General features: G+C 46.3%; 1 protein-coding gene across 5 annotated transcripts in view; it reads right to left on the reverse strand.

Annotated features, from left to right (window-relative positions):
* Window positions 1-57: 57 nt before the first annotated feature.
* LOC125719068 (F-actin-uncapping protein LRRC16A-like) overlaps window positions 58-15533 on the reverse strand; it is a 40610-nt gene continuing 25134 nt past the window's right edge. For 2 of the 5 annotated variants that reach the window (XM_048993520.1, XM_048993525.1), the window contains 21 exons: window positions 12580-12661; window positions 11946-12045; window positions 11655-11709; window positions 11215-11387; window positions 11015-11083; window positions 9528-9621; window positions 9227-9325; window positions 8980-9108; window positions 8578-8709; window positions 7196-7371; window positions 6934-7021; window positions 6655-6795; window positions 5295-5361; window positions 4966-5186; window positions 4617-4744; window positions 4030-4426; window positions 3236-3284; window positions 2819-3058; window positions 2488-2616; window positions 1409-1564; window positions 58-1065 (listed from right to left, as the gene is read on the reverse strand). In XM_048993520.1, the coding sequence (XP_048849477.1) occupies window positions 911-1065; window positions 1409-1564; window positions 2488-2616; window positions 2819-3058; window positions 3236-3284; window positions 4030-4426; window positions 4617-4744; window positions 4966-5186; window positions 5295-5361; window positions 6655-6795; window positions 6934-7021; window positions 7196-7371; window positions 8578-8709; window positions 8980-9108; window positions 9227-9325; window positions 9528-9621; window positions 11015-11083; window positions 11215-11387; window positions 11655-11709; window positions 11946-12045; window positions 12580-12661 (2880 nt within the window). In that variant the 3' untranslated portion in view covers window positions 58-910. The remainder of the gene's footprint in view (window positions 1066-1408; window positions 1565-2487; window positions 2617-2818; window positions 3059-3235; window positions 3285-4029; window positions 4427-4616; window positions 4745-4965; window positions 5187-5294; window positions 5362-6654; window positions 6796-6933; window positions 7022-7195; window positions 7372-8577; window positions 8710-8979; window positions 9109-9226; window positions 9326-9527; window positions 9622-11014; window positions 11084-11214; window positions 11388-11654; window positions 11710-11945; window positions 12046-12579; window positions 12662-15533) is intronic. The other 3 variants (XM_048993523.1, XM_048993522.1, XM_048993521.1) reach the window with 3 other exon arrangements.

Consider the following 15533-nt stretch of genomic DNA (forward strand, 5'->3'; position numbering starts at 1 on the left):
CGTACTGGAAAGGTTCTCAATCAAAATACCTTAAATGTAATAAACTTCCATCTTCCATTTCAAACCAACTTTTACACATGATTTTATTAATAAAATGTACATTTATCCCTCCACATTCAGTGGGCACCTTGAAGGTACATTTGTTTGATAGTTATATACGAAATATATTTCTTGACAAATTATAAAACACCTTGCTTTAATATCGTGCTCTTATATAAAAGTATAGTAGGTATTTGGTATAGAATAAGTACTTATATATTACATATCACATACATGTCACTTTTCAGACACAGGAGAATCTATGGACAGACACGCTGACACAAACGCACATGTCACACACAGAACTACACGAGAGACACTGTCCCTAATTCCTCCCCCAGAAAACATTCACAAACTAAACTACAAATAAAAGCAATTTTGGGAAAGACAGTGAAGCCGAATTTATTTCAGCTGCTCAGAGGAAACAGATTTTTTAAGATTAATTTGCAGTCTGCACTTTGATCATCTGGGAACGTGACTGATCACTTTTTTGAAAGGAAACCAGTTAATATTGACCTTGCATTACGGGCCTGGTAGCGTTTTCATAGAAAGACTGCAACACGACCACAAAGTTACCCTAACATGACCAGACCCTAAAAAAAAAAAAAAAAAACGCATTTCGAAACGGTAACAAAAACACTGATAGCGTGGTTTTGGGCCAGGAAGTCATTAAACTTTCATAAGCACAGCTGCCCGTAAACCTGCTTTTCTTTTCAGGAGACACGGTCATGAGGGGTTTGGTACATGTCAGGAAATCGTAGGAAGGACTTGGAGAAACAGCCTTCCAGAAAACACTGGCTCTGTCCGTGCGTTTCTGAACAACCAAAGAGGTGGCAGTATGCATTTGTGTCTGACACGTCAGTCTTTATTTTTATGTTAAAATGTCTTTCACAGGCTCCTCCGCAGCTTCTGCAGACTCGCTTGCTTGGTTCTTGTCTCTGTCCTTGGTCCTGGGGCCTCCATCCTCAGTGCTGAGGGATCCCCCACTCAGGTGGACAGTAGCATCTGCTATGGAGGCTGGTCGCTCTAGGAGCGCCACCACAGAATATGTCAATAGATGAACACTAGGGGGCGCCATATCCCACAACAGCATAAAACACACACATTACAGCCTAGCCCTGACATCTGGAAGAAATGGCAGATTAATTACATCAACAACTGATAGAGATCCAGGACCAGTTGGGCTGTCCCTTAGACTTGAACATGCAGTTGCTATATTAACGAGTCCATGTCATAAGCTGCAAAATCAGCTCCACAGTATCAGAGCTCAGTCCGGGAGGGCTCAGATTGTGCATTACTTAAAAAAAAAAAAAAAATTCCATAAGGCTAGGTGTCGGGTAGGTGAAAGGTAACGTTTGATTGGTCTAACCGTGTCGGGGGAGGGACTTCCTGCGCTCTTGCTCGTCCACTTCCTCGGCAGCACTAGCGGAGCACTGCCGCAGAGACGCGAGCTTCACAGTGGCGGCAGGCCGCTCCGCTTCTGGGTCAGAGTCAAATGGGCTCCCATCTCCAAGGGGCTCTGCTGCTGGGAGGAAACAGAACGGCGGATGACAAGCACTCCAGGCTGTGCGAAGAGTGACTAGTGGAAGGAATTATAAGCGAATAAATTAAGTTAAACTCTGATATGAAACATCTATGCATCCATCCATTTTCTGTACCCGCTTAACCTGTGCAGGGTTGGGGGGGGTCTGGAGCCTACCCTGGAAGCTATGGACACAAGGCAGGGAATATCCCAGGGCGGTGCGCCAACCATCACAGGGCACTAACACACACAAGCACATCAATGGACAATCTGGCAGCTCCAATTCACATCAGCATGTTTGTGGATGGAGACAGGGAAACCGGAATAGTCAGAGGAAACCTCACAACGACACAGAGAACAAGCAAAGTGCTGGCCACTACACAACCGTGCGATCCCCCCCCTCCCCATTTGAAAGAATCAAATTACAATAAATGAGGGACTGCAGAAATTCAGATCAAATAAAAAGCCCTTCAGTGCAAGGAAGCATTTATACCAGGGGGATTAAATCAGGGACCTACTTCCTGGAAGCATTTATACCAGGGGGATTAAATCAGGGATCTGCTTCCTGGAATCATTTATACCAGGGGATTAAATCAGGGACCTGCTTCCTGGAATCATTTATACCAGGGGGATTAAATCAGTGACCTGCTTCCTGGAATCAATTATACCAGGGGGATTAAATCAGGGACCTACTTCCTGGAATCATTTATACCAGGGGGATTAAATCAGGGACCTGCTTCCTGGAAGCATTTATACTCGGGGGATTAAATCAGGGACCTGCTTCCTGGAAGCATTTACTCCGCTTCCTCTGATCCATCGAGCCTCATTTCTATGAAGGTTAAGAGGTAATGAAAACACCTGTTTGGCTACATAGTCTGAGACTGAATGGAAGCCAAAGTCAGTCGGTATATAGAGACAGAACTCACCTTCCAGAACAGACAAGGGAAGGCTGCTTGGGCACTCCTTCTCACTGTCCGAGGGCGCCCTCTTTGGGCCGTACGGCAGCACTGACGCCTTTGGACACGCATTCCCACTGGTAGTCTCGGGATGTTCGTCTAAAGCACAATTCGAGAGATTTTCATTCAAAAAATGAATTGCGAGCCTCAGGACAGCAGTATACCATAAAACGGCACACAAATGTCATGTGGGAAGCTTAAGCCACGAGACCCCAGACAAACATTCATCTACACAGTCAACCCGTCCCAGACTCTCCCAGCATCTCCAAGGTAAAACCAGCACTTCCAGTGCACGACGAACCTATGCTGCGGCTGCTGCTGGTTCGAGGTTTCTGAGGCACAGAGGGCCTGTTGATTAGGGAGGGCTTGCTAGTCAGTGGCGGGGGCTTGGGGCTGACAGGGGAGAGGTTACAGGAAGGATTACGGCTCCTGGGTGCAGCCTCCGGCTTCCCGTCGCTCATGGGGGGCCTCTCTGAGGGGCCCGTCACAGTCTCTCCTTTAGGGACCCCCAGCGGCCTGCTGTCGGGTGGAGCTGGGCGCCCTTTGACAAATGAAACACACCAATCAGATGTTCGCAAATTAAGAAACTTTTCTATGCAACATCGGAATTCATGACCTTTGACGCTTACAGAGACTTTTGGGAAATTGCTCCCGAACTCCATCATTTGATGGATAGCATGGAGGTTAATTCACATGAAGGTGAAAGCAGGTCACCCACCTGGGTCACTGCCTGTGGGCTTCTCGGCACAGGCAGGGGAGTTGACCATCTGCAAGAGATGAAATGTTGCGTGAGGATGTGACAAATCAGCAAACGCAGTCGCTGTACACTACCATCAACCGATTCAAAAGTTAGTAGCACCTCATTCTTCAGGAAGAGCTCTCATCTCCATAAAAATATCATCACCATCATCTGTACGCAAATAGATCAACAAAGAAAAAGTTTCTGTACAATTAAAATGGCCATCTTAAATCCACTGGATTTCAGTGCAGTGGGACAAAATCTGCAGGTACAGACCAAGGACACTAGAGGGAGCTATTTTCACACAGATGGGCAGAAAGTCCAAAAAGTAAGAGTGAACTAGGAGCAGCAGAAATGCATTATGGTACTAAACATTTTGGGGTTTAAACTCGTGTAGAAAATTGCTGTCACACTCTTACAGAGATTAAGAAATGTAATACTCAGACCTCTGTCTGCTGTGAGACCCACACTGTCTAACAATAACCTGTTTCTCCTGCCTCAAATCATCCAGGCTTCTCAGCACGGCACTGACCACAACGGGTAACAAAGCATTTATTAGGCACTGAGAAGCTGTTCTCTTATTTATTGAGCTCAAAAGACTCGGGACCACTCAGTAGTAAACAATCACCTTCTCTAAAGTTCAGACCCACCCTCCAGAGTGATCAAGGTCTGGGACTCTATCCTGCCACCCCAAACCAGCCATCCAAAAACAAAACCACCTCCACCTTGGGAACATTGGCCAAACCCTCAAAGGTCACCAGCTGGACACCAACCTTGTGGGCTCCAGCTGCCCTCTTCTCCTGCTTGGCCTTCATTTCAGCCAGGAGGCCGGTGCCCATCACCTGAATCCTACACCGGCGGCCTCCCATGGGGCTGGCCTTCCCTTCTCCCTCCAGGTGATGATCCACGGAATCAGGAACCTTCAGTTCCTCAGGGTGATCCACCGCTCTGCCTTGCTCGATGGGAGGGGCCTTGGGCTCAGTGACCTTCGCCGGCTCGGACCTGGGGGACAACGGCTCCTCTGTTGCTACAGGCCCCGGCGCAGCAGGGGCCGGCTGGCCCTTGTCGTGCTTGGAGGAGCGGGACATGATGAGGTTGAGGAACCCGCTCTTCCGAGATTCCCGTTTCGTGTCCCGCTCCTGGGAGCTGGAGCTCTTAAGAGACGACCGCCTATAAGCAACAGAATGTACAAAGCTGAGCCCAGGAGTCCAGGGAGGCGGCAGCCCTCCTCATCACAGCAGGGAACCAGAAGTTCTCCAGGTATTAAGGGGCAGAACCCATTAAAGCGGACTTCAAGCTGGGCTGTCACACCGGCATGAAACGTGGTCTAAAATCAAGTGCAACCTTCACTTAGACTTACTTAGATCCCATCTTAGTGATTTTCTTAGAGAAGAACTCATCGATGCCCTCATCCACCCTTGCCGCGGGATTGATCTGCTCATCCTCCTGCGAGGGACTGCTGTTCGTCAGCTGAAAGGAGATCGGGTTCTACATCCCATCCAGGTACAGCACATAACATTATCTCCAGAACATCATGGACTTGCATGGTTTTGCTACACAAACCTGATGTCTCTGAAGACGACTGCAGGCACACCCTGGTAAGTATATCGCATTGTATGTCGAACTTGCAGCATCCATTCAGCCATGTGACTAATGTAGTGACTGCAGCAGCGAGCCCTAGGGCCGAAGTGTCAAGGTGCCAGACTCACCGGCATACTGCTGGACTTCATCTTCTTGTTCCTCTTGGGCCGGAGCTTTGTGTAGTGCTCCAGCTTGCTAGCCTCCTCTGAAGGTAGCTCCTCCATCACCTCTGGGGGAGGTGTTTCCACTGTGGGCGGAGGAGGTGGCGTCTCCACCCTGGGTGGCAGGGGTGGGTCCTCGATATGAATGGGCACATCTTCTAGGGCCTTATCCAGGTCAAACTCCATCTCTGATGGTCAGATGGTGACCACCAATCAGGAACAAAAAAATCACATGAAAGCTCACTAGTGAGGTAATCTGCTACCGATTAAGGATGAGGTCACTGACGACTGCTTACCGAAGGCCCTGGAGACTGGCCGCAGCATTCTGCTGTGGATACTCTTCCTCTTAGAAATGGGCGTCATCTGCAGAGAGAAACGCCCAACACATTACAGGTTTCAGGAGCAGACCAGAGCCAGAAAGGGGAGTTTGGCAGCACTCCAGTGAGCCAGCTGACAAAACCCAAGCTGTAGAGCATGTTAAGTCACAGGTTTAAGGTCTGTTATGTTCAGAGCAGATAAAATGCCAAGTCTCTTTTTCACAGGAAATATGAGCTCGATCAGTACAAACCCCAGCAGAACTCAAATAAAGTAAATCCATCTGGAATTTTGCAGCAGATCAGAACCAAAACAAGTGGCCGTAACCAAACAATCCTGCAGTAACGCTAATCTAGGCAGGTAAACATCCTCATGTGCATCATTACTACATGCTCAACACTGGCCTGCATTCGGCGAAACTGCAGCCGAAAACCAATCCTGCGTCGCCTCTGTGCCTATTAACCCACAAGCATGACCCATCTTTCATGACCCATCTTTCATGACCCATTCCTATTTCCTACTCCCAGGATGTCATTATGTCAGAGTCCGATACCACCGATGTACGCCGAGTGCCTGTTAGAAGTATTCCCAGCGTCATCCAACAAGGCCGGATCATTTCTAAACGTGAATTAGAGTTTATACTAATCTGAATGACTATGAAGTCCGGCGTTCATTCTCATGAACCACCATCACCATCAAGCAACGAAGAAGAAAAATACACACGAGAGACAGAAACAGCCCTCATCCAGCCCAACTTGGTCAATATGACCCCAAGGCTCTGATTTATGGAATAATTCTATGAAGGTCTCTGGATTTGACGTCCTGCCCCGCCTGATGATTTAAAGCAGCTCAATTACTATTTCATGCCCTTCATGGCCATAACTCATTGGCGGCGGAGGCTGTGGACGGTCACTGGTTTCTGGGAGTCTTCTCTCTGAGGGTGAAGCAGACCTGATGACAATGGCAGTAGTGAAGCAAGTAAGAGGCAAGAGGGAGTCACTGGGAAACATTATGGCAGATGGCAGAGAGAGGGGCCAGTTAAAAGGAGATGCGGGGTGGGGGGGGGATCGTACTCTGTAATGCATCTCCAGCCCTGGGACAAGCGGTTTAGAGAGAACGACGGAGCCCGACTTTAAAAGGTCACACATGGCAATGAGATGGGTCTGTTTCTTCTGAAACTGGAGCACGGTCAGGCTGACAACCGCAAAACAGCCTTTAAAAATCCTTATGAAGGGACATATTTAATAAATGATCACATAATAAGGCTGAGCAGACAAACTCCCACCGGTTCAGATGGTCTGTTACGACCTGAGCCCTCCGGTTCACAACAAGTGCCCCTACCATGCATGTGTCCATATCTTCCAGTCTCTCCACCTCCACAGGCTCCTGATTGGCTATCACAGGGGCCACCTCCTCTTGGAGCTCCGCCTCTAGGGATTCCTGTTGCTGCAGTGGCTTTCCCTTCCTGGCCAGGTGCTCTGCCTGATTGAAGGGGTTGGATTTACTGAACTGTAAAAAATGGGGACCAAGCCCCTTCAAACTCCTTTGAATAAGGGACTGGTCACCATGGATTTGTGTGTGTGTGTGTGTGTGTGTGTGTGTGTGTGCTCCTGGGCTCACCAGAATATGCTGGGATCTGGAGAGAGACTCCAAAACCTCATCAACAATGCGATCAGAGAGGAAGGAGGCCATGGTGAGCTTCACATCGCTTCATGTAAGGAGGAAAAATGAGGAGGGTTATACTACACCCCACAGATCACGCTAAGGGAACAATATCATCCAACCAGGAAACACGCAGGCGCATACACACACACCGCACATGCATTCGCGGCAGTCAGCAATGAGAGAGAGAAGCACTAACATGTCCCAGAGCAAGTCTTACCTGATCTTGTTGATGATATCCACACCAGACTGCTCCAGCAGAGTGGCTTTGACAAAACTGCGGGGGACTACCATCCTGCCAGCACCAGCCTTGATCAGCTCCTGCCGCAAGTGGGACTTCTTCATCACGCAGGGACATAGTGCTTCTGCTGCATCCACCATGGACTTGAGCATGGTCTATAGAGGAAAGAGGGAGGAGTCAAGAGAAGAACACACACCCTCATTAACTCGCGACTCCAGAGAGTGCCTCTGTGAGGGTTGCTAACAAAGACTGGCATACAGAAGCTGAAGTCCTGAAACATTCCACACCGCTTTTCCAAAGAATAAAAAAAACATGCCACATCACTGTGCAATCAGATCTATGGACGAAGAAACGAGAAGCAACTTTCTGCTTATTCCAATTTTACAGAACATCTTGCTGGACCAGAAAAGCTAAACATTTACACCCACTGTGGAGATTCAAGTGCCTTGTTGTTTAACAGGAATGTGTCTTTGGTGAACGTTTTAGATTAAGCCCGTCTAACTGCAAGGATTGTGGCCAACCTCACATTGGCAGGAAAGAGCAGCCTGGTCTAACGTTTCACCACAGGGTCCAGCATCTGCTGCCGGCTCACAGGAAGTCAGCAGATAAGGCCGGCATAAAGAATGCAGCGCTGTGTCAGCTCAGGGCCAGAGAATGAGACTGACAGCATATAATTTGACCATCCTACGTGATCATTTTTATAATGGCTGAGACTGTACGGCAGCCAAATATGTTCTCAAAAATATATCTGACCTTCATTTAGAAGACCTTTAGAGAAGCTGCTGTTTTCATACAGGTGCACATGTGTGTGTCTCACGTGGGATTTCATGGAGAAAAGGGACCCCAGGATTTCTAACAAGTAGCTAGGGGCAGCTGGTAAATCAATCACTCCAATGTGCAGACCCATTGAGAGGTGGTCTCTTCACAGTCCTGATTAATGGTAATCGCAGCTTCTGGGGAATGGCCGGCAAATCAAAGGGCATCAATTACACGTGATGGAAGGCCGCCGTTTCTCAGTCCATGGCCTGTCAGACAGCGGAGGCATGTCCACCCTCATAGGACACAGGCTACCTTCCAAACCAAGAGTCCAGAGGAAAAAAAGCCAGGGACCAGCCAAAGACACAGAGAGATAGCCATGCATCCACGCAGAGAGATAGCCATGCATCCACGCAGAGAGATAGCCATGCATCCACACAGAGACATCTTGGCAAAAACACCTGGAATGAGAACATTCCTTGTGTTGGTTTGGATCTATTTTCAAAGGATTTACTTGAATGAGAAACTTCTAGGTCATATTCTAGTCCCTTAAGCACTCTGCAGTTCTTTCCATACCCACACAAACCCCAGGATCACGTTCTTACCTGTAGCTGCTCATCCATGACATCGGTCACTTCCCCAGCCATAGACTCCAGCTTGGCATGAATGGGGCCAGCGAAGGAGCCATTGACGTCCTCACGGGAGGTGGCACCAAGGTGGTATAGGTTGGGCAAAAGCTAGGTGGGGAGCATGGATGAGAGTAAAGCCTTGCTCAATACTCAAAATTACCCCCCTAGTATCAGAAGCACAATATTTAGGAAATATGAGATCATACAAAGAAGTAGGGGTGGGGGGAGATAACTCAAACAAAAATAAAATACAACCCAAAACCACCTTCCAAGAAATGTTTGCATGGTGTTAGGGTCTGAAATTAAAATCACACACGCCTGTTGAATCACAATCCCAAGAGAGCTGGGGGTCCACGTCCTTTAATCTTATCTACTCACTCGTTTGGAGTTTCGAGCATCCTTTATGACGTTCTCGGCCATCTTCATGTCCTCCTGAATGGCATCTTTCTCTGTGTACCTCAGGGAGTTGAGGTGGTCCTGAACTTTGACACAGACCCTGTCTATGACCTGAACAAGCGGGTTAAGGTTGGTTAGTTGGGAGCTGGAGACGGCAGTTGGGACCTGTCCGATTCCATTACGATTACGATTTTTGTTTTTCTAATTTCTTGCAAAGCCTAAGGCTCACCTGTTGGGTGGTCGTTGTGACAATACCCTGCTGAAGTCGGTATGCCTGCCCCTGTAGGTACTTGCGGGTCTCGTGATTCCGGAACAAGTAGCTTTCCATCTTCGAAAGAGAAGATCAAAATGAATATTGCACATCACGCTGACATACGGGCAATGAGCTTATCAATGTAAAGATAAATGTAACTTTATGCAAAAAATCCCACAGAGAAATGCTATCAGTCCCAAACTGGGGCAGCTTCAAAATCTGAGAAAAATGGACAACGAGCTCCGAGTAGCACTAGACAATCTCCTTAAATACCAACCCTCAGCAATGCATCCTCTGTCTTCTCTGGGTTGGCTTTGAGGGCCTGGGAGGCATCAATGATGGGGATGGGCATGAAGCGGATGGTGAAGTTCCTGTAGGAACCAGAGGAAGACCCATAGCTTAACATGGGAGTACTACTGCAAATGAGACACGACGTCAGCCGTCATGACTGTGCTCACATCTCATTATAATGTAATATACTAAAAAACCTGCCAAGGAGACATAGGTGCAAAGCTTTGTCCAGGGATGAATGACGACATTAGGAAGGATAGAACACCGTTTAATACAAGAGGAGGCCAGCTAACTAATCCAAATCAGCCTCCCACCTGATGATACACATTCACCTCAGGGAGGGTGTGGTCAAGCACACATTCCCAGTGCGTATGGTGAGCAGCCCTTGAGCAAACAGAAGCAGCAAAAGAACATGCTATCTGCTGTGCCCCACCCACCCTGTGGAGCAACAGCAAGGAGAAGATCACAAGTGTAGGAAACACACAATGGGATTCAAGCTGACTCACAATCTCTGGACCTCTGGGAGCACGTGTGGAGCAAAGATTAACATCTCACTGGGAGGGGGTGAAATGTGCTAAAAATTCACCTCATCTACCACAACGCAAAATTACAATGCCCAGGAGCACTTACGATTTTCGAAGGCCAATCCATGTTCTTCAAACAGCCCCTCAATCTGTTTTTATACAACTCATAAATCACCCATTAATTTCATCTTTGAATTGAATGATTACTTACAACAGGAGGTAAATAAGATGTGCAGATCATGCCAAACGAAAAGCACAAAGGCTAAGCAATATAGACATCACGCATAAGAATAAAGACTGAATCCCAGGACCGATGAAGCTCTGAGAACAGGGGCAGAACTGCACACATCCTTCAAAAAATGCACTCTGGCATGGTGCTTCAGGATGACTAATCGTTCACAGGCCAACAGCAGCTGGGGCAGGCAGTTCTCAAAATTGAAATTGAACTACTGAAGAATTTAATCCGCACGCAGGCCGAAGCACGTTCAAGAAGCCTTGAGCAATTGGGCCTCCTTCCCATACCAGAGAGAGGGAGCTCAGGGGCACCTCATTGGGCAGTGCCAGGCAAACGGACATGACAGCGTGTAAACGGTATTCATACAAGAGCATCGCGGTGAATGTGAAAAAGGAGGGGAGGGCAGAGGCTCCTCTTACCACTGAGAACCCAATGACCTTCAACCTCACTACCGAGCCAACAAACTGTTGAACTGCTGCCAGAAAGACAAGAAACCAAAGTCAGGCCACAGGTCTTTGCTCTCTTCTGATACAAGTATCTGCGAAAGTGTTGCCACAGTCTGAAGGCTATATAAATGCCCTCTCTTCAGCCCCCTTTGCCACATTACCAAGACTGGCCCCATTTTCCATCACAGCAATGTTTCTGAAGTACGATAAAATTTCATGACTGGTTTCCTCCTCTCAAAAGGTGAAACGGACAGAGAACAAAACGTACTTTTCCAGAGCAGCTGCCACATCCTGCAGACCTTGAGGGCTCACGTTGTTCCTGTCCCAAATGACCGTCCTGTCAAAAAGGACAAGCGCTGAGGGAAGAGTTGACCATACACTCGGAAAACCAGCCTCAAAATGCAACCCTAATGCCTCAAAAAGATAAATGGACATGTCAACCAGGCAGCTGACTGAAAGAGCCCTCACCTGAGTTTGGTGTTGATCTGCAGGGCTTTGGCCAGCATCTTGGCCCCCATGTCACCCATCCCATTTCCGCTGATATCCACCTTGGTGAGGGAAGTGTTGCTGCCCAGGGCATTCAGAACGATGGTCAGGTCACTCTTCAACTTGGAGTCAGCCAATGAGAGCGACGTGAGGGGCTTGAGAAGAAGTGGGGTCAGGAGGTCATGGTTAGACATCAGGTGGTCTTCAAGACAAAGGAAAACATTTAACGTGCGGTTCCTGGATGATCAGCATTACTACCGCAGAACAATTCAAACTGTCAAGACGTCAAGAAGCGGTCAAAATAAAGCTAAAAGCATGTAAACCCTTAAGGATGAGCGTTATATCAGATAAACAGATCCAACTGTTAAAAGGTGAGACTCAAAGCCGAAATGATTAGTCACATGACAGAGTCTAAAACCTACCGACTCCTCCTCCTGTATCATGTGCACCAAGTTGTCCAAGACAGGTGCCAAGTTTCTGAGAAAACAAAAGAACAAAAATGCTAAGTCTACAAAAGGTCAAACATCTCACTTTTCGACTAAAACATTTTGTCGGGAGAGCGATTCCTGCTTCTGATGTTTAGAGAAAATGGGTGAGAAATTTCTCCCCGATTAATGAATTTTTTACAGAACTGAAATAAAGTAAATTCTGTCAACTGTACCCTTTAGAAACCAATCCATGTAACTTCAAACAGCCCCAGTGAGGCAACTTACTTTGATTTGATGTTGTTAAAGTTCTTCCCCAGGGCCAGGTGGCGGATAGACTGATTTTTGGCAAGCCAAACAAGAAGGGTAGTCAAGTCAGAGTCCAGACCTTGACAAAAACAACCAATGAAGCAACTTGTTAAGGTAGGGTCAATCTTCTGTGCATATTATTTGATTAGATTTTAATTAGATTTCAAAACAGGTACTGACAGGACATGCTTAATCTCAAAAGAACAGCCGAGTAATAGACTAGATTAACAAAGAAGGCCAAAGTTGGGGTGAAGTACATAGCTTGCAGAACCTTATTTGCAGAGTGCTTCAGACTAATGTTGAAGCAACACAGTTCCTTATATTACTCTAGGTTCTTACATTAAGGTTAACAATGAGAAATTGCATTTAATGCCGTATTCAGTTGTCTATACTCCTGAAAATACTGAAACAGCTTCTAAACACCCTCTGCCCCAATAGATCTAAACTGATCCAACAAGATTTAATCCGTGATCTCATTGTCACACACCAGCACTAACGTACATTAGTCTACGTTGCTGACCAGATCTATTTACATCAACATTTTGCATGGAGCAGCGTCACGTTCCTTCAGTATCTTACGGTCTCAAGGCTATAAAGCAGGATGAGGTCTTACCGTTGTCAGAGATATCCAAGCTAGAGATGTTGGGGATCTCTGCAATGCAGCCCTCTAGGATCTGAGAGCCCCCAGACCTCAGCTGCAGTTCAGTGGTCGAACAAAAGACATTTATTAAAGCAATAAAGACACAGACTGGCTGTAAAAGCAGAGCTATTCTGACCAGACACCCCCATAATCTCCAGTCTAATGCCTTTAACTTGCATCTTCTGTTGACACAAATATTTTCAGTCCAGATGACAGCTTAAAAGCAGAGCATGCTCACTATTTTATCTGACTACTTATGTCAGAGCGCAGCAAAACAATGGGAACCGACAAACTTGTAAAATGTGGCCACTGTACGATCAAGGGTTCCGGGGCAAACAACCAAAGATTATGGAAGCTTAGAGGGAGCAGCAGACAAATCAAGTGCCAAAGATTTGTGTTAAACAGGAATCTTCCAGAATCCCATTAGCATCAAGTCAGATCCGTGGATGCAGACCTTCAAGTGGCAACAAGCTGCAATTATCAATAATGAACTTGTAGCACCTTTCCAGTATTCGGATGGTGTACAAATTAGACCTACTGCCAATTCCTAGAAGACTTTAAACACTGGTAACAGTGTTGGTTGGCAGCTTCCAAAAAGGTTACGATATTCACGCAGGACGGTGCGCCTTCCCTTGCATCGATTTACTAAGGTGGCAAGCAGTAAACTTCTCAGACGGGTGCCCTAGCTGCCTCAGGCAACGTAGGATGTGATCAAAAACACGACTGGTTCAACGGATAAGCAGCGTATGACTGTCATTGGTTAGAAAGGTGGTTATACAGGATATTAAGCTTGGTAAGGTGGACTGTATAGAATGGCCAATAGTTTTTAAATTATTTCTGGAGATGGTGAAATGGGGAAACACTTTGCCTAATTCTGCAGAACTGATAATTGAGTGTTTTTATTTATGACAGACTAATGTAACATGTTCTCTTCTAAATTGGTTTACTTTGAGCAAAAAAAAAAAAATCGTTTTACTCAATCATTCTCTCCAAGGTTTGCTGAAAATTATCACCCAGAACAGCACTTGCCCAGTAATTCTGCACATGGTGCATGACTGGTCAATTGTGTCTGATAGAGGGACATTTTCTTGTCACTCTCAGAATAAAGGTATTTGGGACTGATGGTGATTCACCCCCTCGCCTTTCAAAACATATGAAAAGAAAGTACATCTTTGTATTTGCTATAGAGCAGCACTGGGGAGGTGTAAAAACTTTGATGACAGCTTCAGGAAATTCTGGAGATGACAGAGGATCTAACAATCAAATAAACACATGCTTTTAAAGCAGCACTTTGGGGGCGGATGTCTTGCTGGATTCATAATCGCTTCATAAGCACTTCAATAACTCACATCAAAGGCAGCCCAATGATTAAATCCTTCCGATTAAAAACCCTCCATTTGCCGTGGCCGGGTTTTCCACATCCTAATGCCAAACATTTAACAGTGAGCTGGGGAGTGTGTGTGTGTGTGTACATAAGCTGAATTTAAACTAGCAGCTTTTGAACAGATACAAGAATCAGGTGCATCGTTCGGTACAGATGTGGCAGTGTGTCCTGGCCTGAACACACACCCCGAGAAAGAGATGAGATACCCAGGGGGAAGCCTCAGAATGGATCAGGGGAATCATGATGTAGTACCTCACGGTCTCCAAGGAACCTTGAATACATGCATGACTTGAATAAACTTGAAGAATATTTAGAGACTTCAGTATATTCAGAACAGCGCTGCCAGGATCCTGATGAGGGTGCGAAAGCATGATCACATCACCCCCATCCTGAAAACCCTTCACTGGCTCCCTGTCCCACTCAGTATAGAGTACAAGGTCTCCCTCCTCACCCATCAGTGCATCTATGGACATGCCCCCCTTTACTTACAAGAACTCCTCACCCCCCCATACCTCCTCACGCACACTCCGCTCTGTAAACACTAACACCCTCCAAGTCCCCAGAACCAAGCTCCGTAGCATGGGTGATAGGGCCTTTTCAAGGCTGTGGAACACCCTCCGACTACCTGAGAGCCCCACAGTCAACTGATGTTTTTTAAAAAAATCTAAAAACCTATTTTTTTTTTTTAGAAAGACATTTGAGTATTTTTACTTTTTAATCTTTATAGTCTAGTCTTTGTATTTTATATTATTTATATTATTATTATATTTTATAGTATTTTTATTACACTACTCTTAATTTGTAGCACTTTGAGATTGCTAGAATATAAAGTGCAATACAAATACAATTTATTATTATTATTATTATTATTATTATTATTAATAAACATCATGCGTTCCTTCTAGAATATGCTCCATTTCACTGCACACACTGGTTGTCAGCAATACCAGGTATCAGCAAGGAGGTAAACAAAAAAAAAAAAAAAAAAACAGGCCTTTAGCCAAGAAGCGGCCCACCCACCCTACAATCAGCTGCGGTCACCACAACTGCGATTCAGACAGGGACACAAACACCCCCAGCCAGAGGCAGGTGCTTAAATACTGGGGGACAGAGAACCTCCAGGCAGACAGAGCTACCCCCCATGGAACAAATTGGGAATGGTTACAGATCCAGGAGAAGGCTGGGATTCAGGGAGGGATTTTGGGATCAGGAAGTAGGTCAGCAGCCAGGAAGCGGAAGCGTGCAGCTGTCTGCAAATTCCCCCAGAGCACAGAAGACCCTAAATGATACTATGGACAGTGCTAAACAAATAAATACATATAAAAATGACTGTATAAAATCATTTAGAAAACACAATTACCACTGGGTTAAGGACACTAATAACTAACAACTAGGTTAAGGACCCTATTAAGTAATGAGTGTTAAGGACTCTACCAATGACAGGATAAACACACAAAAATAAAAAGCACATAAAAAAACTAATAGGGGACTGCTGAGGGACAGAGGTGAGGAAAGCAGAAGAGCAGAGAGGAACTGGCATGAA

Source organism: Brienomyrus brachyistius, chromosome 23, assembly GCF_023856365.1.
Source record: "Brienomyrus brachyistius isolate T26 chromosome 23, BBRACH_0.4, whole genome shotgun sequence".
NCBI classification, from domain to species: Eukaryota; Metazoa; Chordata; class Actinopteri; order Osteoglossiformes; family Mormyridae; genus Brienomyrus; species Brienomyrus brachyistius.